Source organism: Crinia signifera, chromosome 4, assembly GCF_055691185.1.
Source record: "Crinia signifera chromosome 4, ASM5569118v1, whole genome shotgun sequence".
In the NCBI taxonomy this organism is placed as follows: domain Eukaryota; kingdom Metazoa; phylum Chordata; class Amphibia; order Anura; family Myobatrachidae; genus Crinia; species Crinia signifera.
The window spans coordinates 291,183,246-291,207,825 of record NC_139220.1 but is presented as its reverse complement, the minus strand read 5'-3'; the positions used below and the strand labels follow the sequence as shown (position 1 = coordinate 291,207,825).

Here is a 24,580-nt window from a genome sequence, read left to right as displayed (position 1 = left end):
CACTAATAAACCTGTTCTTCACCCATGAAGTCCCTGCGTAGCTTTGATTTGCCATCCAAACCCAACTCCGTGAGATAATCAATACAAATCAAGTGGTGAGTGTAGGGGGAAATTCCTATACCCATTGAAATATATCAACTGTAAAAAGGGTAATCCAGAGTTAGTCAGACAATCCATCATATAGCCTGTGGTGGATGTCCTTTTGTTGGGGAACTTCTCACAATTTGGAGCTGGAACTGCCTCGTCCAAGACCACTTGAAATCACCAGTGATAAAAAAAAAAAAAAAAAAAAAAGACGAAGGCTATCCCAACAGCCAATGACGACTTTTTTTTTTCCTTTTTAATGTAACAATTTATTTTAATTCAGATATTTTTTTTCCTACCCCTCAGTTGGCCCAGAAACCAAACCAGAAATGGAATCGTATTTGGCACATCCTGGAGACCTAATAGTTTTACAGTGCAGGCTTCGAGAGGATGTTCAGAGCATCAGCTGGGTGAAAAACGGAGTTCAGCTTTTGGAGACTAACCGTACGCGCATTACAGGGGCCGCTATCCAGATTCTCAACGCAGAGCTGGAGGATTCTGGGTTGTATGCCTGCTATACTAGTGGCCCATCTGGAACCGATACAGTTTTATTCAAAGTTAACATATCAGGTTTGTAGCTGCTGTCCACCCGATTATGAACAAATTTGTCCTTTTTTTAATTTGAATATATGGAAATGCAGCCAAAATGTTTAAAGATCCACTAAAATTAACATACTTTGAATTATATAAAAAGGCTAGTAATATTCACATTCTTATGAAAAAGTTTCAATGCATTCAAAATTAAGTGATTGGACACTTTATTTTTTCTGCTATGCACCCCATGCTGTCAGTCTGCAAGTTGTCTTCATATAAACTGCATTGACTTTTAAAAATATCCTAAAACTTCTCAAAAGACTATATACAGGTTATGTGCAACTCTACAATATTAACACAATACCTTTTTAATGGAAAACCTTCCAAATTATTCAGTCATGTGGGAGCACTCTCATTTAGATTTGTGAATATTATAAAGCACTGTTTTTAATGCTTCAGCTTATATTAACTTAATTTGCTTTGAGAACTAATAAAAAAACATATACTGCTTGTTAACCGTGTTTACTTTTGCAAATGAAAAAAGGTGTTCCAACAGTTACAAAAAAAATAAAATCTTTATGGAGAGGTTTGATGCTAAATGCACCTATTTTTTGTAATAAAAGAAGTGTGGTGGAAGAAATTAAGACATTCATTAGGGCAACAGTTCCGAAAGGTTGACACAAGCTTATGGTCGATCTAGGCAAGGTGATCAGTCAAAAATGTGACAAGAGTTTTTCATGATTTTTGGTGTCTATGTAATTGTATGTAGACATGGACACTGTATATATGTACCATGTTCGCTCGCCATGCTTTGCATAGCACTCTATTACATTCCAACTCTGTGCCCACTTAAATGGTATGAAAAACCACCTTGAAAAAGTCATGTCAACCTTTTGACTCTCAAACTTGCTTGTGTGGACCTTTTTATCAGTGTTGACCTAAGTTATCTCAACACTTTTTGGGTGTTGACCATCGGTGGTCAACCTAGTAAATGTTGACCTAGACATTGTCTGTCCACTGACTGCATACCCTTTCAATGTTTATTCTTGCTGCTGGTATAAAGTAGAGTACAAGGGTGTCATTGCTATGGGACCCACCTACTTTCAGGGGCCTGCATAAGGTTGCATACCAATTTCCCAATTTGCCTGCTAAGAAACTGGGTCTGATCTATTGCCCAACATGAATTGTGTCATTGTGACATTAAATTTTCAATGAATTTTCAATGACAGGGGTGTGTTTAGTGGTATTATAATTGTAAGAGGCCCTGCATTGCAGCACAGTATGCAATGGAGTCACTGCAATTAGGCAGAGTATGAAGTGGTGATAATGATAATGTGAATTAAGTATACTGTGTGGCATATTGTGTACTGCACTACAATGTTATATAGTGTTAACTGGGGCACTACTATTATTCCATAAAGAACTTAGGGCACTATTAAAGGGCATACAATACTTTAGAGAGATCTCTCATGGATCATTGGAACAAGGGCCCCCCTCAAAAAGTTATTATGTGGCCCACAAAGTTTCTGGTTACACACCTGAGTCCAAGTATCTTTATCATACTGGCCTAGTCACCCAAAATGTCCAGAAGACTCAAATTTTTGGGAGCTCTCCTGTAAGGGTAGACCATGGCATTGTACAGCTGGGGACACAAGTGCAATAACAACTATTTTTAAAATGTTTCCTCTGGGCGAACTGTTACAAACTATAAGTTATTCTATTTATATGTGCAAGATGAAGCACTCTGTATAAGATCTCGTGATTTCCACATATACATTATTTCTGCAATATGGGACAAGCAAATGAGCAGCTGTACAGTCCATCACCAATGTGATTGCCTTCACCCACTAATCTATAATACAATGCATTCCAATTCAACACTATCGATAGCACTGATAGGAGATGCCTGTTGGATCTGTCACTATTTGATCAAAGAGTGTTTAATATAGCAAATTATGTTAAATATTTTAAAATTACATATAAACCGCAACTTGATTGGGGACCCTTTGTTGACTGTAGCACTATCTTGGAAAAGTCCCCTCCTTGCAGCTGTAGTGTGTACTGTATATGTGTTTAGTGTGTGAAAGTATTGGGAATAGAGTGTTAAGTGGTGTTTGTTTGTTTTTAGACCTTTACAAGCCCATTTGCCTGCAGTCCTTTGAAATTGCTAATCTATTTAATGTGCCCATTTGGTGCTCTGTAATGCATTTTCATCTGGTTACATTTGCCACCTTGTGTAATGCAAACTTCTCCCACGTGGTTTCGTTGTTTTTAAATGGCGCATGTTCCTATTTTATGCCCTTTTTCTCTTTTTTATTACGTTACCGGTGGTTCATGCTTATAACATTTCTACATCTATAACATTTGTACATTAGAGATGAGCGGGTACAGATTTTAAATGTTATTTTCGCCAAAGCTAGTGCAAGTTCAGATTTTTCTGGATTTATCATATTGTACATACAAAACATAGGAGTGCCAATAGTCAATGAGATGCCATTTTTGAGATCTGAGTAAATCTAACCCTAATGTGTACCCCTCCAAACTAGCATTGTCCACCAGTAACCATGGCTGCAATCAGCAGGGCATTACACATATTTCAACTTCTGTCTAGGAAAGCTAGAGTGGGCTTAAGCTCCCACTGCACTGATGAAGTTATGAAATATTGTTGCCCATTTTGATACATCTGAATTTAAACTGCCTATCAAAATGTGACCAAAATCCCAGAATGCAATATTTTCAGCAGCTTACACCTTTAGGAAGCAGCATCTATAGGTGGCATTGCCTGACAGAAGCCCATACCTTGCACTGTCCCTCCCGCGGGATGGCAATGTCCCGTGGATGGTGTGGGGTGTGGGGGATGCTGTGTGCCTGCAGTGCAGTGAGGAGGGAGTGCCTAGAAGGAGCAAACAAAGAGGGGGTATGCAGCGCTCTTTTAATGATACAATAATATATTGTACAATACATATTTATTTATGATAATAAAGATAAAAAATAACAATAAAATACACCTATTGACAATTATGATTAAAAACAATATATGGACCTGCCAATAAAGATTAGATTGTATAACCTGCTCTGGTCACTCAAAAGTCCCAGCACGATTGGAGAGAGATAAATTGGGAGTCCAGTGTAAATATCCTTATCTGCTGCTGGAGGTGTCCCGGTCCTTTAAAAAGGATTGAATAGGCTTGTGGGGATCCTCTCTAAAGTGCGGCTGTGCTTGTTAGGAAATGGTATTTTTTGGAGGTGTCCCAGTCCGTCAGGACTTCCTTGGTATGGGGATCCTCTCTAAAGTGTGTTTGTGCTTGGGATGGAAGTTAGTCCCAAATGGGGGGATAAAGTGCAAGTCCAGATGATTGGGCAGGAAAATAAATTTGGCAGGTCTCAGTACAGGTCCCTGGAAAACACCAACGCGTTTCACTGTACCAGGACAGCTTTTTCAAGTCCCATGGGGACTCGGCGGCTCTCCCCTCCCTCCCTTAGCCGGCACTGCTGTGCCGGGCTCTCCACCTTCCGACACCCGGGAGAGGTCCATAGTGCAGGCAGGAGGAGGTCACACAGGTGAGGGGGGTCGCGTTAGAAGCCCATAGGCTTCTATGGGGCATCACCAAATTTTTCTGGCAATGCCCCCCGCCGCAGTAACCAGGCAGGGGATGCTTAGAGCATCCCAAAATGCTGTAAAAACCCAGATAACAGGGTTTTTAACCACATTTTTAGTTTAGAGCTGGGGTAGCAAACCCTAGTCCTCGAGAGCTACCAACAGTGCATGTTTTGCAGGTCTCCTGACAGAATCACAAGTGAGCTAATTAGCTTCATCTGTGTATCTTTTAAAATGTGTCAGTGAGTAATGAGTGCAGCTGTGCAGCAGCTAGGTTGCCTGGAAAATGTGAACTGTTGGTAGCTCTCGAGGGCTAGGGTTGGCTACCACTGGTTTAGAGAATCTCTTCCATTGTGTGTAATTGTATATATCCTTCTAGTATGGGTTGTTTGTTGTGCATTTGTTTTTTATATCCCCTTTTACGTGACAAAATATAATGAGAACAGTGTTTGTAAATGTAGAGAAAATGTTACATAATAAGTAGATTTTTAAAATTCTGAAACTATAACCTTATGGACAAGACCATTTTGTCATACTTGAAACGGGTTTGTTATATTAGGCTTATTTATTCCATATCAATGTGTTTATTCCTTATTAAAGTTATTCAACTTTATATACTTATTTGTATGCAGAATTGATTGACTAAATTTTGTATATTTTCTTACCATAGATGCATTGCCTTCTGCTGAGGATGAAGACGATGATGACGATAATTCTTCTTCTGAAGAGAAAGCTACAGAAAATGCCAAACCTAACCGTGAGTACAGAAGTAATGTTTTATGTATTTACTAGTTACCAGCCCATCAAAATAACGGATCGACAGAACGGTAATATTTGCTCCAGTGGCTATGCACGCCCTAACAAAGAAACACTTTAATTTATCCGTCCGGCAAAATCTAGTGACCACTGGCATGCACAGTACTTGAATTTTCTCCATAAAGATGAAGAGCAGAGGTAGCTTACTATTATATAGGACACTGGTCGCCAACCTGCTGTTCGTGAGCTACCGGAAGCTCGTCTGGGCGAAACTGGTGGCTCGACCACTGCTCCCTGACCGGCCCGCCCGGCTGTTGCCGCCGACTTGGCCCACTATACCTGCCGCCGACTTGTCCCGCTACAGCCGCCCCTGCCTTGCCCCGCCACAGCCTCCGTCGCCTTCCCCCGCCATAGTCCTTGTCCCGGGGACCAGAGGAGACAGGCGCAAGAAGTCATATTTGACGTCTGACAGGGAGCACCGCGTTGGCGCTTCCGGGTAATGCTGCAGCACTGTGTTCCCTGTCAGATGAGAAGTCAAATATGCAGTGTGGGGGAAGAACGGACAGACTCTTTAACCCCTTCAGTGGTGGGGGTTTTTTTTGGGAGCGCTCCCCACTGGAGCGCTCCCTTTAAAAAAAAAAACACCACTACCCCCCGGGGTCCGGGCAGCGCCGCTGAACTGTCAATCAGTGGCTGCCCGGACCTGCGCCCCTCCCCCCCCCACCACCACCGCATCGCTGTCCTCGGCAGCCGGCTTGTCATAAGCCGGCGCCGGGGACTTCTATTGAAAACCAGGAGGGGAAAGGGGAGGAGGAGGGAGGAGGAGGCGACGCCGCAGAGGGGAGGGGGCCGGGCAGCGCGACGCTTCCTGAGATCAGAGTGAACTCCGACTCCAAACAGTGGCAATCCCGAGAATTTTCCGGGCTTGCCAGACTGGGCACTGAGGCACAGCCCGGAAAAATCTCGGGATTGCCACTGAAGAGGTTAAGCCAGCAGGGGGATGATGGAGCTGAGCTCAGAATGCTCCAGCAGCGAAAAGTTTATTATGGAAAAATGTATTATAGTGCAACTGCCCACTGTGCCCATGTGAAGATGGGCATAGTGGAGGGGCAAGCAGTGACAGTGACCCCTTTGTCAATGAGCATTAACCCCTGGCAACAAAAATTAACTCCTGGCAGCAAGCAGGTATTTTTTATTTTTTTTTATTAGAAACCTTACTGTTAGACACGTGTGCAGAATCTTGTGTCGGGGGCATTGCGGAGTATGGCATAATGGGGATGTCCTGTGTACCACCAGGGGCCGGCAGTGTCCTGCGGAGAATAGACGGTGTGCACATGCGCACAGCATCTATTCAGAGAGGCTGGGGGCATGGCCAGCAGCTCTGAGCGCTGGCCATGCACCCATAGCGGAAAAAAATGGATGATGTGGCCTCGCAGGTGTACCACGGTAGTAGGTCATCCCCCCCCCCTAATTTAGGACGCGTGCCTACGGCACATGTCCCTTCTGCCTCCAATGTTGGGAGGTATGTATACAGCATATTGGACATTGCGGTGTGTGGCATATTGTGTCTGGGTCATTGCGATGTGTAAATGGCATAGTTTGGGTATTATGCAGGTTTGGTTTTTTGTAGTGGTACATAAGTGGAAATGTATTTTATGGTTTGTTATTTAAACTGGTAAATGGCAAAAAGGCAGTCTACTTCATATGATTTTTCTGTCCGAGCCCAAAGAAAATGTGTACACTTATATGAGACACAAAGTACCAAATATTCATAACAACATCGGATGTCAAATAGCTTTGCAAAGAAGACTCTCCTTTGGTAAGTTAGACTGATTTATACATACAAAGCCCTGCATTCAACTGAACAGGTAAGGCAGTGGTTCCCAAACTGTGTGCATAGGTACCATGGGGTACTGTAAGGCTCATGCAGGGTCCCCTCGGGTTGGTCCTATAGGATTAAATTAAATTATTTATGGTACAAGTGGTAAACAAAGCAATGGCTGCCACTCCTCATATATGTGCACAACTGTAAGCGAACACATAACTGACCCTAATGATGACTGGTAGGAACAATATACTTAATTTAATATTTTTTTAACAAATCTATTAATAGGAAACTTTTATCCTATGGTTGCCATGCAATACATGCTGATACTATATGGTGTGTGATTTCAAGAACGTTTGGGAAGTACGGAGCTGTGATGCCAGCTATAACCGAATTGCTACACAGATTTAGACTGGGGTAGCGAGGCGAATCCCTGCCTATAGTGCCAGCCCCAACAGCCATCCCATTTCAGTGGGTGTGAGAGCTGAGCTGACAGACAGCATTTCTCTTGGCACACTCTGACTGTTGGGGAAGAGCGCCACTGGCCACACAGTGCCCTACGTGCGCACATTGGGCCTAATTCAAAAAATGGTTGTTCTTGAGAGTGCTGTTACCTTCTTCCATTCACAATTGTGACTATTTTCTTATATGGGAGGAAATAACCAGAGCATAGGGAGGTCCATTGCTGTCTCTTCATTTCTGCTCAATGGTACAACTTCTAAAACATTGATAACCTCATCACATATCGGGTCATCATGCAATTTCTGAGTGCCTCTGTAGCTGTATAGGGTGAGCTGCTTTGCTGGGATGTAGATTTTTATTTAGTAGCAAGTAAGAGCCCAGATGCTAATTTTATGCATGCCCTGAAAACCCCAAATTAAATGGCATGACACACCTGTGTTTGGCCACTCCCCGTTTAGAACCCAAAAAGCAGTCTTGTCACTCACTCTGCGGCTAATCCCTAATTGTGAACATCATTGAAATCCAATCATTGTGTGTATGTATTGCAGCTCATACGCATTATGACCACATTAACCAATTTGCGTACAATAGCCACTTTGCGACCACACCTACAGTAAATGTGGCCCACTGCATGTAGATATAAAAGCAAGTATGCATAGTGAAGATGGATATTGTTTCCACCATGAAAATTGTTTAGCAATATTTGCATAAGTTGCATACTGTATGTGTGGGGAAAGCCCTGACTTCATATGCAGGTTGTTCTAATGTATGGCCAGCTTAAGTAAACCAGAGACTTGGAGATGGAAAAGAAGAAAAATTCTCACACATTTGGGATCTGAGGATGCTAATGCCCTTGACATTTCTACATGAGGTAAAAGGAAACAAGAGTGGGGTGTTTGCAACACCCACAAGTTCCGTCTTTTCAAGAGTCAGTAGTGATTTGTCACTTGGTCATCACAAAGGCACAATTATGTGTAGGAAACAATAGCTTATGGCTATTGTAATAGATAGACTCAAAGATCAGTGTACTTGCTGTTCTGCCTCATGCATGATTTATGGATAGAAGAGAGAATAGATTACCCATTAATCACACTTTGAGTAGGTGATGAAGCCAAATGACCAAAAAGGAGCAAATTTGTGGCCAAATAGTATGGTCAGTTTGATCTGAAAAATGGAGGCTATGTGATCAGAAATTTCAGAAACATTAAAAGCACACCTCAGCTTTGTATCGCTGTGTGTTAGTTATGTATTGCTGTCATTGAGATATCTGAAACAATGGGTCTTATGTATCCTGTCAGTGATGATTTTTGTTTCCAGTGTATTCAGACTGATATTTAGGCCCTTATTCTGGTTCACTCGCAAAGGCAAATTACTTCTCAAATGGACAAAACCATGTGCACTGCAGGTTGGGCAGAGAGAGTTAGATTTGGGTGGGGTTTTACTTCAAAGTGAGATCTATATTGCAGTGTAAAATTAAATCAGTCAGTATTTACCCTGCACAGAAACAAAATAAACCACCCAAATCTAAATCTCTCTGCACATGTTACATCTGCCCCCCCCCCCCCCCCCCCCCCCCCGGACAGTGCACATGGTTTTGTCCATTTGAGAAGGAATTTGCCTTTGCGAGTGAACCTGCATAAGGGCCTTAGTGTACTGTTGACATAGATTGTGCTAACAAGTTCTTAAACAAATCTTTAGAAGCAAATCTAAAGGGATATTTACATAAAGGCCGTGCTCAGCAACCTAGGTGTATGAGAGACATATCAAATCTATATTAATTTAATGCAACATTGTTTTATACAATAATATAACTAAATCTATATATATTTTTTGATAGATAGATAGATAGATGGGGTGGTATGCAGTGGCACTCAGGAGACTCTTCATATGTCCAAAAGTAGATTATTTAGTGCAGTGATGTCATCTCAAATGAGCCGACGTTTCGGGGCCAAACATGCCCTTGAAAACCGGGGCGGCACCGGAGCGGCTGTACAAGTAAGCACAGTACCGAACCTACACAAATATATGTAGCAAACAAAATGAAACCTGATGATGTCATATACATCTGTGTTGTAAAGGTTCTGAATGCACAATCAATGGAAAATAATAAATGAGGACACCTTGCATCCATCTGTAAACCTCTAGGATAACCGCTACTTTAGTCTTCATTTTTCACAACATATAAAACAGTGTTCCATAGAGATAAAGGAATGCGAATGCATACATATTTTTTTAGCAATATGCTTCTACAAATCACAAGATCAGTCCAGCACTGTAGTGGCTCAAGCGCAAAAAGGGGAGTGTCTTACAATAGTCCAGTAACCGCCTCTGACTGGCCAGAGAACCTGAAGCAGAGCCGCCCAGGTGAACGAACCATAAATAAACTCTGCAACACATCGAAATGTTCAAAGTTGCCATTGCTGCAAAGCATGGCTCTATGAAATATTAGTTTGAGCATTCAAAACTCATGCAAACCTCTTATTTCCACTTTGTTTCCCTCCAAAAAAGTAAAAAAAAAAAAATTACTTATAATATATTCCTTAACCCCATTTTTTTTCTTTAAAGCCTCCAATAATGATGAAATCACAGGAACAGGCCTACACATGATCATCTACTCCTAAAACAATTTGCACTCAGGCAACAAATTCCTTAAATTTCAGTGGGATTTATTTAGGCCCATTCCATCCTAGTCCAATAAAGACTACCGGGTAGCACAGTGTACAGTAACACTTTCCATACCATTATTTTAAATATTGATCCCCAAAATTCCTCCTCCTTTGTTCCCCAGGATAGCACTAAAAGTAACTTGGCTATCTAGTTGAATAAAGTCCAAATCAAAGTGTGGGACAAGATTTTATGCTCTAAGCGGTCTGTACTAAAAGCCACCATACACTATGCGATTTGTTCCCGATTTATGGCGCATGGGACGGGGAAATCTGCCCAAATAGCAGGTGCCTGATATCCAATGCACATTGGATCGGAACCAGAGATTATAGGTGCTGCATGTATCACATGTAGGAGCTGATTGGTTGGTTTATCACTCTATATTTGATCAATTTTTAAGGCTTGTTACATCTTGCTACAAGATTTAGTACAAGAACCCCGAAAGCATACAAAATCTAGTACGTATAAAATGAACTCTTAAACATTGTTGTGTAACATAATATCAGGAATAAAATTTTAATTCTTATTAAGTTTTTAGAACATATATACTGGCTGCAATTTCAAAAAGGGTGGTCCGGGTAAGAGGATCAGTGTGTATGATGAAATTGAGCCCCAGGGCCAATCATTTTTCTAGGTAAGTGAATGGATCCAGGAAGCTAATGTAGACTCTCTCTAGTCCAGAAATGCCCTAGACCAGGGGTTCCAAATCTTTTTCAAATCGCTGCACCTATAGAGTATCAAAAAATTTTCAACGCCCTCCCATAGGCCCCAAAAAATGTATATAAAATTTAGTAGTGTGTGTATATGTGCTTCTTAGGTTCATTTTTGTGGTAAAGGGCAGGATTTGCTTCTGATTGTACACATAGTTTATGATTGGTAGCCACCAGCCCTGGTTTGTCCATAAATTGATCATAAATAATTTTTATTGGTCCTGGATCACCAACCTGTGGCACCCCTGCAAGTGTCCAGAGGCACCCCAGGGAGCCACGGCACACAGTTTGGGAGCCACTGTCCAGTACAGCTGGCAAATGTGATAAAAGTACCTGACTTTCATTTGGGTTCTATTATAGCCCTTTCATACCAAAACGCCGGGTCACACCCGGCTTTTTGGACCCAGCTTCAAGCTGGGTGCGACCACGGTGTTTGGTGACATCATCTCCGATCGCCACTGCTGGGACCTGGAGCGCTGCGCTGGGGGCAAGCCCAGCACTAAGGTAATCTGCTGGGCAGCCCCCGTGCACCCCCCAGCCCTTGACCGGGAGGTGAATGGATGCAGCACACAGGCATCCATTTACCTCCTCCGCTGCTGCTGTCTGCAGAGTATAGAAGACAGCAGCGCAGGCTGTCTGTGCTTCTCCGTCCAACCTGCGGACACTGCGGTCTGCAGGTTGTATGTTCCCCATTGATGTTAATGGGAGCAGGGTCAGATGACCCGGCGTACCCATTTACACCACCCTCTACCTTACTGTGTTCTACCCAGGTCAGGACCTGGGTAGGTGTCCTGTGTAAAGCGACACATCATGTCCCATTTACACCGCTGCTGACCCGCCGAAGAGTTTTGCGGTGGTGTAAAAGGGGTATTACATAGCAGCATTGCAGAGTCCGTTATACATGTATTTTATATTGCAATCAGTATGTTCTCACTGCTTTCATTATGCTTATGTCCTCTGGGTATAAGTTATCATTTCGAATTTGTGCAATTTTTAGCCGGAAAGCCAGTTTTTCTTGCCTCCTGTCATCTCCGCAGAATGCTAATAATGAATAGTGACCTGGTGGCCTCTGTGCCTTTATGAATAAAAAAAAAAAAAGTGTGGTAATAATAAACAATTTCTGTTAGTCACTTCTGGAAAAAGTTTTTTTTGTTGTTGTTGTAATTGTCCTATTCCCTGTGTAGCTCTTTGGTATGGGTCTTCTTTCTACATGGTCCAATGCTGGGGGATGAGATCCTAGGAAATAAAAATCTCATGTTAATGAGAGGTGTGTAGTTAATTGGATTCCTTATTTAAAGGGTTCTGTGTAAAGAGTGGAGAAGTTGTCATATCAACTTCTGTGTTGCATTTAGGTACATTCTATAAATTGGGCAACTTCTCCACTGGTCCCCTTCTTCATTATTTACACAGCTTGATACCCTCTTCCATTCACCCCTAAACAAGGTGCACAGTCCCACATTTGCTTCTGTATTCTTAACCTATATGATAAAAGGCAAATGCTGCTCCTCATCTCTATGGGGGGAATTCAAGTATTGTGGACGCCAGCAGCCACTAGATGGCGCTTGCCAGAAAAATTCTAGTGTTGTTGGTGCTGGCATTACTGCTATGCTGTTCCATCATTTTAACAGGCTGGTAACTAGTACATAATAAGGACTGAATATAATACGCCTATCGTAATGCTGTCTTATGGAATTAAGCAGCCAGGCACTAACTATTAAATACTTGATGGGGAGTGTCCCACTAAATTGCTAGATTAGGTGTGAAGTGGGGAAAGGATGCTTAAGGTGATTGTTCTAGCAATGACTAATAGCTTGTTCATGTTCATAATATGTAATATATTAAATGTTAAACTTGTCACTGCTGCAGTCTTTGGCGTGAATGACGCTGGGTTTGTACACCATTGCTCACAATGCCTTAGTCACTGTTACACAATTTCTAAATAAAGTTGTGAGCATTTGTTATGCTGGTCAGAAATTTTTGGACATTGTTTTAATGATTATATTTATTTATTAATTTGATTGTTCGGTTTCCCTTTTAAACTGTATTAGGTCCATTTTGGGCAAACCCAGAAAAGATGGAGAAAAAACTGCATGCTGTCCCAGCGGCCAAAACCGTGAAATTCCGCTGTATGGCAGGGGGTATACCTGTGCCCACACTACGGTGGCTGAAGAATGGCAGAGAGTTCAAACCAGATCAGCGCATTGGTGGATTTAAGGTACCAGGCATTTAATCAGCAACCATCTAGAAGCGTGATGGGTAACAAAGTTATTCTTTGGGCTATATGAAACCTCGCTGATTTGTGTAGTCACATTTAGAATATTTTGTGGAAAATAGGACATTTTCCAAGACATATAATCAAAATGGACTTCAATCCTAAACCAGCGCCTTTGCAAGTATTTTAGTGGCTATTGTACATAATGTTTCTCCCACCTTTCAAACTCAGTCCTAGCAAACACAGCGATGGACAATCCAGTAGATAAGATGACTATCTCAGAAATCCCCTAGTGATAAAGACAGACATTAGTGGTGTTTTTCTGGGAGACACAAGGGAACACAGAAAAAAACTGTGGGAAGGTGTGCTCCTTCTGTGGTGTCCTAGCTGAGAATTTCAATTCCCTTCAGACCTGTGTTCTGGATTACCTAAAGGAGGGCTAGAAATGATGGGCAGCCACATTGGTGTCCACCTTTAGGCCAAGCTTGCGACAGTGAGGGCCAGATGTACTAAGCTTCAAGAAGTGATAAAATGGAGAGTGATAAACATCCAACCAATCAGCTCCTGCCTGACCTTTTTCAAACACAGTCTGTGATATGACGGGTAGGAGCTTATTGGCTGGTTGTTTATCACTCTTCATTTGATCACTTTTTGAAGCTTAGTGCATCCGGCCTTGAGTCTGCCAAAAGCATAGATGCACTTGACTTACACGTTGACTGCTTGGCAAGGAGGTGGAGAAAGTGTGGGGGTGTAATGGAACGCCCATAGGTTTTGGGAGGAAGGACTAGAGTTGTCACCAGTAAAGCTGTTGTTCTTCTTTGTTATCTTAGGGCAGTGGTAGCCAACTCCAGTCCTCGAGAGCTACCAACCGTTCACATTTTCCAGACAACCTAGCTGCTGCAAAGGTGTAATCATTACCGACTGACACATATTTTAAATGATCCACAGGTGGAGCTAATTACTTTATTTGTGATTCTGTGAGGAGATCTGGAAAACATGCACTGTTGGTAGCTCTCGAGGACTGGAGTTGGCTTCCCCAGCCCTAGGGTTTGCCTACTGAATTTAGTACTTTTATCTTTTTTTCCTGTTGGTTTCAGCTATCATTTCTATTCATACTGAGGTAGACCTGACAGTCTAAAACCTCTGTAGGGCTGGAAAATGGTGGTTTTACAGGTACACTTGAGAATAAGCCACTGTTTTGTTCTAATTTCAAGTCTGTGTGATGTGAGTAACAAAACAAGTGATGCCCCACTTTAACTGGGCAGTTGCCAGCACATGAGATCACCTTGCGTGCCAGTTTGACCTTTGAAGTGGGGGCATCTTTTCTCCCTGCCCAGCATGTTGTCCCGTTTAGTTTGAAGGGGTTTAGAAGCTGACGCTCATTAATCTCTCTCCCTGCTGATTACTGAGCTCGTTAGAAGGTTTAACAAGTGGAGGGTAATTAATAAATATAGAAAAAGAGGAAGGAACGTTAGTCACTACTATTCTCCCATCAATTGATCATGTTACTGTGTAAAAGGCTTAGTCAACCTGTGACTGCTCAGCTGATGTGTAGTTCCCCATCAGCCAGAAAGCTGTACATTGCTGGACAATTATTGTAATCATACTATATGGGCTTCTCTATGTAACACAATAGCTGTGCTTAGGGTTTATAACTGCAGATAGTTCATACTCAGAAATGATTTGGGTTTTTTGTTACACAACTGAAATTTTTTTATACACATGCACTATGCTATTTAGGTACTGAAGCAATGTGAAACATCTGAAAAAAGTGCACTAAATAAATACAGGTGGATGAATTTTAAAACTGGTCAAACTGACATGTGCAACACCTCTCTAAAGGTGCCCACAGACGCATCGATCCCGGCGTGCGGTCTGTGCTTAACTAGCACACATAGCATCGCATCGTATGCCTTGTGCATGCGATGCTATGCTATAAAAAGCTAGCAGCACATACTTTTTGTACTGTGCGATGAGGTGCCGCGGGAGCGCACCCCATCGCATAGCATCGCACCGCCGGGATTGGTGCGTGTGTGGGCACCATTAGAAACAACCAGCTGAATATGAACGGTTACATGGTTTTTATTCGTGTGTGTGTGTGTGTGTGTGTGTGTGTGTGTGTTTTTCTTCCTAAATTCATGTTCCATCTGGAATAACAAAATAATAAAATAATAAAAATAATAATAGCTTGGTATGCTTAGGTTTTTACAGAGAAAATATAAACATTCACATCCGTCCCTGCCCCAGAAGAGCTTACAATCTATGTTCCCTACCACGTGTACACATTTAGCTCAGGAATGAGTACCCAGAGCGTTTCAGTTGGGCGCACTGTAAATGTCTGATTTAGAGGATTGCTTCTCGCAGAAAATATAACTTTATTAGTGTCCCAAAGCTGATTGCGGGTTTACTACGTGTTCTAAAAGCATCACACCTAGAATTTAAGTCAGAAAATGCTGTTTGCAACCCTAACTAAGCCCCAGGCATTAGTTAGGGTTGCATCTTCCAAATTAAGTGCTGGGCGCGATAGGGACGATTGAGTAGCTGTGGGCAGGGCACTCATCCCCAGAGCTAAACCACATTGTGCTCAAATGACTCTATCTATGTCATATGAGCATCATAATGGTTAGCATTACTGCCTCACAGCGCTGAGGTCATGGGTTTCATTCTCACTGGGGCTCTAACTGTGCGGAGTTTTTATATTCTCCACATGTTTGCGTGAGTTTACTCCGGGTATTCCGGTTTCCTCCCACAATCCAAAAAATATATACTGGTAGGTTTATTGGCTTCCGGAAAAAATTAACCCTGGAACGTCTGTGTGTGCATGTACATGTGGTAGGGAATATAGATATAAATAATTATGTTGATCTTTGTTTTGTTAAATTCAAAATAACTTCATGACCTTTAGTGGTCCTTTGACCAAGACAATTTGTGTCTTCAGAATCGAAATGCAAAAATATATTTTTAATCTTAGAGCATTAAATAATGGTACAATTCATTACTGGTAATCTATAATGTCAAAGGGGTAATACTAGGGTGACCCGGGTTTAGTCCTTTTTAAAAACCCGGGTCAAATTGTCGGGTTGGTTGATACGGGTTATTAGGTATGGTGCTTTCACACTGCAACTCAACCTGGGTCGACCAGGTAGCAACCCGGCAATAACCCAGGTTATAAGTGTGATGTGAACGTGGTATCATACCCCTTTCACATCGTAAACCCAGGTGAAGCATTTTCACATTAAACCTGTGTAATCCGGGTATAATTTGTGGGGGTACTGGATAAATAATGACCAGCCCTACCAAGCAGCGAAGAGGTTAAGTTGTCTGTGTAGTTTTCTGCTATATACCTAGCGTAGTTGATGACTGACTGTTTTTAATACATCCATGTCCTAGAACAAAACACACATGCGAAACACAGAACATAAGAGGGATTATTAATGTAATATTGTAATAAAGAAAAGTACATATCCATTTCAATTAGTGTTCTGCTTCAGTTTGTATAGAATTGTCCATTTGTTTTATGATTATCAGCTGCCCATTGTTCCCACTGACAGCTCTACAGCAACCATAAGCTAAAGTAAACACGGTGGATTGTATTCGACTCACAGCAGCTCTGAAGTGACACTCTGCTACAGTGCACAAATGGTCCAAATGTGTCTCAAGCAGTCTACTGGCAAAATAAATAACATAAATAATAGCTTGCTTACAAGGTTAAGCAGATCTCTACAGTTTTGTTAAAATGTCACCTTTATGTTCTCATAAACCTATTTTTCCCCATCTTTAATGTTTCCAGCTTCGGTCTCAAACTTGGAGTCTTATTATGGATTCAGTAGTTCCATCTGATAAGGGGAATTACACTTGTATCGTGGAAAACAAGTATGGAAGCATTAACCACACATACCAGCTGGATGTAGTCGGTAAGAGCTCACTCATCAGTTTAATTTTTTTTAATTTAATTATTATTTTTCAAACATTTGATTATATTTTTCAATTTCTCTTGGTATAAAACCCAATTTCTTGTATTACATTTGGTTTTATGTGTGTTTTGTTTAAAGTATACAGTGAGTGCTGTGTGTGTTGCCTTGTTGTGCCCAAGGAACAGGCTGCATACAGTAAGTCTGCTCTGAGGTACATTGGGGCCCCCCTACAATTCCTTATGATCTGTATTCTAGAAAATAATTTATAAACTCTTGGTCAGATGCGACCTGCAGGCATTCCCACATGTTTATAATTTATGTGACTCACATAATGACTAACGAGTGGGCCCCCCGTTTTGTGTATATTTAAATAAAAACTTTTTTTTTAATAACCAGCAAATTTGTTTAAAACTGATAGCAAGAAATGCTAAAGATAAATATTTTTCACACATAAGATAGAAAATGTGTCACATTGCTTATCTGAAAATCAGAATAGCTGTACTTGCTAAATATAATTCAGGAGTTGTTTAGTGCATGCTGCCATATTGCTCTGTAAACCACTACTTAGGGACTTATACAGGCTGGCTCAGTAAGCAGCGGTCGTTCGTTGCTTAGGTAGCGGGTTAACGTCGCGCGTCCGCAGCTCCAGGAATCCCTTCGGTAGCATGCAAATAGATGTGTATGCTCACAAATCCATTCACATGCGAGCGCACAGTGAAAAATCATTCAATGTTCGCCGAGCATCAAATAATTTTTTTGTCTGGAATGATATTTTATTTTTGAGTCGTAAATGAGCAAGAACGGGGCGGGAGTCGTAAATGAGCAAGAACGGGGCGGGAGTTGATGTTATGTGATGTCATGCGCCTGCCCTGTACAGGCTTCCTCCCGCCTGCATTCGCAAGGGGACACCCAGCATTTTTTATGGGCACACCCAGTTTTTGTGAACACGCTCAGGAAATGCTAGGCATCCCGATGCGCCAGACCCCTGTCCGCCACCCTCTGTGTGAACGGCTGTTCGATTCGCTAATTCGCATGCACAGAGCAGCGCCATCGCTCCCCACAGCGAATCCGAATTAAGTTGAATCAGGTCCATAGTTCATTCATTAGAAGAACTGCTCTGTTTGCAGTAATCCCTTTTGAGAAGCGGCCAAGGTTTTCTTTTACAGCTGCTCTTAAAGTACATCTGGTTGCATACATTACCTGATTTAGATATTGACAAGTTCCATTTTGCATGAAATTGGAGAAGCTTGTATCCAATGTTGAATGTAAGTCTTCAATTACCTTATTCATATTAGTTGCTAATGTTCTTACATTTAACATTCTTGCAAATGAAATTCCAGACTCCAAGCTGAACAATGACTGATTCCACGGTGCGTTATTTAAATGTATATTTGATTTATTTCAGTTTAGTAAGACACTGAACTGAGGTGTGCTAATGATGATATATTAGCTCTGTTGCCATTTTGGCCTTTAAAAAATGACTGGATAAAGCAATTAATGAATTATGGTCATTGTTGTGATTTTCCAATAAGCGTCCATTTTTATTGGAGAAAATGGGACCTGCCAATGGGAGAAAATTCATAGAATCAGGGGCTTGTGTGTTATCGCAGATTCTGGTGGCTGCTTATTGGGAATTATGCTTAATACCGGATAACAGCCAATTTTGGAGATAAGGGATGGTAGCATCTGGACTAATAGGCTAGCCCCCATAGACTAGTAAGTGACTAATAGTCTGTATAAACATAGAAATACAACATTTGTAGTTGATTTAAACTAGTCCAGAAGAGAATACTTGCCTAGCATTGGGTTAAAGTACACTGATGGCATTTCTTATGAGGCTTAGCTCATTTCATTGGTTCAGAGACAGAGTAGGTCATAGCTGAATGCTTCGAAATAACTCTGAGCTGGCCATTTTTAGTTTCCCTGCACAGATGTCTCATGATATGCTCCAGGAAAAAATAAATAATCAAAACAAAGATTTCACAACCAGCTGTGTTATTTGAGACTAGGATGGAACGAAATTAGGCATTTGTGCATGTTATGTTAACACTTGGGTCGTTTCATTGAGAAAAACATTTACTTGCGTCTCTGCACTATATCTGACAACTCAGGAAATTATCTTCCATTTCCTCAAATAAGTAGCCAATTCTCCTCTCAAATATTTCCTTCATTCAACATCCGCCTTTAGTTAGCCTACATTTTTTTTAAGTTTCTCTAACATCCCCCCATTTCCACCTCACAGATCCTATTAAATTACAGATATTTCCTGTGCAGGGGGCAATGTGAGGCCTACTTTAAGGTGCTGAGTTTATTTAGCCAGTCAGACTTTATATTTATTTGTCTTTTCACTTTCCATCTCTACAATTGATTCATTCTGATTATTTTTCCTTGACATGAAAAATGAGACGATGCGCATAAATGTCCAAGCTAATGTCATAAATTATATTTACCAAATTTATGAGTATTTTATATTTTCAAGATCATTATTTAAAATTTTAATTTTTTATGTTTGATAGAACTTGATGATAACGCTGTGATCTGAGCTCTGTTGTCTTGTATGATTTTTTTTTTTTACGCTCTAAAATACATTCACATTGGTGTTCTTCAAACATACAATTTTATTAGATCATGCAATTTAGTGAACATCTTTATAACGTCAGACTGGCCCAGAGGACAGGATACAGGGGACATCCCTGGTGGGCCTATTACCCTACCTCCTCTAAGGGTCTGTAACTTGTAGGAACAGGATCATGGATAAAATTTGAATGATTGGTTTCTATCCATGAAAACTATACCAAGATTAGCCCTCAATGGTGGCCCATACCACTGCATGCCCAAGTATGACATTGATCTGTACTGTAAAACAATAGATTTTATCAGCTTGGGCTGATAGTCCGGCAGTGAGTGGCCTACTACAGGAAGCCGACGCTCAGCTATTCGCAGGCCAGTCTGGCAGTCTCAGAGGGAGGAAATATCTCCCATAAGGACTGCCTATTCTACAGGTGACTGTAAGGTAGGACTTCCACCGTTTTAGTCAGTGAGCCAGTGCTGTATAACTGACTGCAACTGGCTCCCAGACGTGAGCTTAGGTGGCATTTTTTATTACTGGGGCCACAGTCCTGCAGCTCTTAGGTAAAAAATACAGACTTCAAAGAGATGGAGCAGAAATTGCCATACCTGTGTGGGATAGACTGGTAGTTGTCATGATACCATGATATTCGTTGGTTGTTATTTTGAGGTCACAGAAATGACCTGGCTGTGACCTATGTACCCATAGCAAAGCACCCATCTAGAAAATGCAATGTATCCATATTCTATTTCTTTGTGTGGCGCTAAGTAAAACATTAATATTTTTGCACTTTTTTTTCTGTTTTATTTTCTCTGATTACTTTAGAGCGTTCTCCACATCGGCCAATCCTTCAAGCCGGACTACCAGCAAATAAGACGGTCACTGTAGGAAGTAATGCTGAGTTCTCCTGCAAAGTCTACAGTGATCCCCAGCCTCACATTCAGTGGCTCAGACACATTGAGATCAATGGGAGTAAAATGGCCTCTGATGGCTTCCCTTATGTGGAAATTCTAAAGGTACGTAGATGGAATTAATATGCATCTGTAGCCTCTCTGGGTAAGAATAATTTACTAAAGCAGTCCTTGGTTTCATGTTGTCCTATGCCCTGGGAGAAAATAAACCAACCAGATGCAGCAAATTATGTATTATTTATTAACTAAGGGTTTGCTAAATATAGAACATTATCAACGGATCCAAACAACAAGCTAACCAACTGAAGCCATATAACAAGGGAGCAATCTGTGTTGACACTTGTTATGTACACGTCTCCTGATTAGACCTTAAATTCTTTTTTTTTTTAATTGGTGTGTATGTACATATGTAATTTCCTTGATTAGTGTTATTATAAAATGTATCCGACTTACATTCTAGTTACAGATGGTTGATCGACAATACCTATATAAACAGTCATTGGTTGATCAAAGGTTAACACAAAAAAAAAAAGGTTTCCACATGTTTTTTTTTTATGGTTCAGGTTAGACTCTTGGGGGAGAATTAGTCTGCTGGAGGGGACAGTTAGGGTTAAGCTACAGAAGGAGACTGTTAGTGTCAGGCATGAGGGGGCTGGGTTAGTTTTAGGCTTAAAATAATAGAAAAAGATAATTATATATATATATATATATATATATATATATATATATATATATATATATATATATATATATCCCTCTTGACCCTGTCAATCATCTAGTGTCACCTGAAGAATTATGAAGGCAGCAAGAAAAGATGGAGAGGTGGATGATGTCATTGTCCACCTAGGAGCAAATGATAATTATTAATGCTGAAGGCTGACCTGTAACAGATGAATTTAGGAAGTTTTTTTTTTTTTTTTTTTTTTTTAATTGAGTCTTTATTTAATTTTCCAAATTATTAAAATACACACACAATAACAAATACGTTACATCTACAATACATTCATATACACATACATAGTCAGGGCTTGTGATCTTTTACAGCATATAGAGGTTTATGCTATATGATGAGGATATATCTGACTTAATAAACGGACCCACAAAGATATCCTTCTGAAGGGGATTTTATTACTACCAATCATCTTCATTATGTACGTTCTTTGTGACTTTAATAGACATATTCTGCCACCACACTATACCATTGTCTATACAAGACTTCTCTCTTTGGGGCCTATACCTCACTACCCATACGATCAACCTAATGTTAGCACAGTACTACATTTATGGCACTTTCTGCTGATTGCTGATTTTAACGATAGGCACTACAAGCAGCGAGCAGTGTCCCACATGGGGCGGATGTCTATCTGCTAAACTTGTTGTCGACTCATATTCCTATTCGCACAATATATAATGGACATGCTATCTGGCTACTATCTTATAATAACATATACTTATACCACTACCAGAGAAGAAAAAAAAAAAAAAAAAAAAAAAAAAAAGGAAAAAAAAAAAAAAAAAAAAACACGATAATCTAACTACCCAAGTTCTGTGCTTGTGCACGACCCTTCTCCCATATATACTAAATACATAACAAAATATTATCTTTTCAGATTCAACTACAACCCTACGTGCTTCTTTGAACTCCTCTGAGTCCCCTTAAACAGTGATCAAAGGAGATCTAGTCCCCCCACTTATTCATATTACAAAAAATACACAATATACATTTAATATCCTCTCTACCCCTTAAACTGATAATATACCGACTGTTGCCACACATTCCATATTGAATAAAATTTAGTGCTAAGGCCTTTAGAGGCATAATAATATTTCTCGTGCTCAAAATTAGTGTTCACTAGATTTGTCCATTCTATAAACGATGGACCTTCTTTCGCCATCCAGCATCGTGCCACTATAACTTTAGCTAGTGCCACAAGTTGCATCAATAAAGAGCGACATTCTTTAGTGCCAGTTTCCTCCTGCCACATCCCCATAATATAATTAATATCCGATATAGCGGCTTGTGTCACTCCCAGATCTTTAAGGGCCATACCTATATTATCCCAAAATCGAGCAACTTTATTACATTCTCTAATAAGATGCCAAAATGTGGCACCGTTCTCCCCACACTTAGGACATCTATCATTATCCGAACCTCCTATCTTCTTTAATTTAATCGGAGTCATATATGTCCTATGTAATATATTGAACTGTACCTGTTGCACCCTAGTGGAATTTGTTGCTTTTTTGGGAAGGGCTAACATTATTGGCCAGTTATTTTCATTTATCTCAGATATATCTTGGGCCCAGCTCAATCTTAATTGGCTGAGTCCGTCATCCTGTGTGCATTCAAAGAGGAACTTATAAAGTTTCGCTACCGCTTTCCGCGTTGATATCTTCCTAAGGAACATCTTAACGGGAGTCTCACTTAACCATCCATCATTCTCTCTACCCCATCCGTTCAGAGCACTCCGCAATTGGAGGAATCTATAAAACATGGACTGTGGCAGCTCATATTCCGCCTGAAGCTGAGAGAATGATTTGAGGGCTCCATCATGATAGAACTGGCCTATTGCGCTGATACCATGCCGCTCCCACATTCTCCCCCCCTGCTGTCTCATCAACTCCTTCATTGATGGAAAGAATATGATAGATGCTTCAGGATCCACTCCCTGCCAGTTCTCCAACCTGCTAACTGCTTTCCAGATTTTAACGGCTTGAGTGGCAATAGGGGGGTAATTCCTCCTACAAAGACCAGCTAGTAGTATCTGAAGGGGCGTCGCTCTAGGATCGATACAACTAATTAATTTACTGAGTTCTAGGGTTTGTTCCTCCTGACTCACCCATGTCCTTAGATGTGCCAGTTGAGCCGCATAATAATACTTCTTGAAATTAGGGAGGGCCAGACCTCCACTCTCCCGGGTTCTACACAGCGTCGATAACTTTACTCTTGGGCGTTTATTACCCCATATAAACGATGATAATATACTGTCGAGATTACTGAAGTATTCATTTTTAATAAAAATGGGCGAATGTTGTAGCTGATATAATATCTTAGGTAAAATTACCATTTTCAGCATATTCACCCGTCCCATTATTGAGAGAGGCAGTCTGGCCCAACACTTCAGTCTTGACTTAGTTTCCTGAATTATTGAACCTATATTGTCCCGTAGATAGTCCTCTGCATTTGCCGAGACCCTTACCCCCAGGTATGTAAACCCTTGAACTTCTACCAGTGGCCCTTCTTGTACCCCACCGTCGCCCCCGCTGCCGTTACCCGTGTATAGCAAATTGGATTTGCTCCAATTAACATTAAGCCCAGATATTTCCCCGAATTGACTCAAAGAGCTACTAACTACTGGGAGATCTTTATCTGGGTCTGCTAATCCAACCAGTAAGTCGTCGGCGTACAATGACACCATATTATATCTTATGTCCCTGCCAGGGTCATAGTGATGTATTTTTGCTCTTAGGAGACAGGCCAAGGGTTCGACAGCGATGGCGAAAATTAGAGGGGACAGGGGGCACCCCTGACGGGTTCCTCTGAATAATGGGAATGGCCGAGACGTATGCCCATTGATGGAAACTCTGGCACTAGGATTATTATACAACAATCTTAGCCACCGTACAAACCCTGGTCCGAACCCAAACGCCTCTAATGTGTACCACAGGTATTCCCATTCAACAGAATCGAATGCCTTATTTGCATCGAATGAGGCCACTGCTGCCCTTACCCCCTTTACCTTCATATATTGAATAAATGAAAAGACCCTTCTAACGTTGACTACCGTAGACTTCCCCCGCATAAACCCTGTTTGATCCGGGTGAACAATATCTTGAATTACATTGCTTAACCTATTTGCCAACACCTTCGCAATAATCTTGGCGTCAGTTGGCATCAGGGAAATAGGTCTATATGAGTCAACGCTAGAAGGGTCCTTGCCCTTTTTAGGCAAAAAAACTATAGAGGATTCTTTCATTGAGTCCGGTAACTCGTCGCCCTGCTCTACCCCTTGACATAGGGCCAACACCCGGGGTGTTAATATGCTGCTAAATTTTTGAAAAACCTCCCCCGGGAGCCCGTCGAGACCCGGAGCTTTACCCCGAGGCAGGTTCCCAATTACATTTCCTATTTCTTCCGATGTAAACGGGGCATCAAGGGCTACCCTGGCATCCGAACACACCCGGGGGAGAGCCAGATCTGTAAAAAAATCCTTTATTTCCTCCCTCCCATGCCGCTGAACTGATTGATAAACCTTACTGAAATGTGCCACAAATTCATCTACAATTTCAACAGTAGATGTCAGACTCACCCCCTGGTCTGTACGGATGCAGGGTATGATA

General features: G+C 41.2%; 1 protein-coding gene across 3 annotated transcripts in view; it reads left to right on the top strand.

Moving 5' to 3' along the window:
• FGFR1 (fibroblast growth factor receptor 1) overlaps window positions 1-24,580 on the top strand; it is a 105,927-nt gene that overhangs the window by 54,731 nt on the left and 26,616 nt on the right. For 2 of the 3 annotated variants that reach the window (XM_083185017.1, XM_083185016.1), the window contains exons 3-7: window positions 391-654; window positions 4,887-4,973; window positions 12,682-12,848; window positions 16,636-16,759; window positions 20,154-20,344. In XM_083185017.1, coding sequence (XP_083041143.1) covers window positions 391-654; window positions 4,887-4,973; window positions 12,682-12,848; window positions 16,636-16,759; window positions 20,154-20,344 — 833 coding nt within the window. The remainder of the gene's footprint in view (window positions 1-390; window positions 655-4,886; window positions 4,974-12,681; window positions 12,849-16,635; window positions 16,760-20,153; window positions 20,345-24,580) is intronic. The other variant, XM_083185018.1, reaches the window with a different exon arrangement.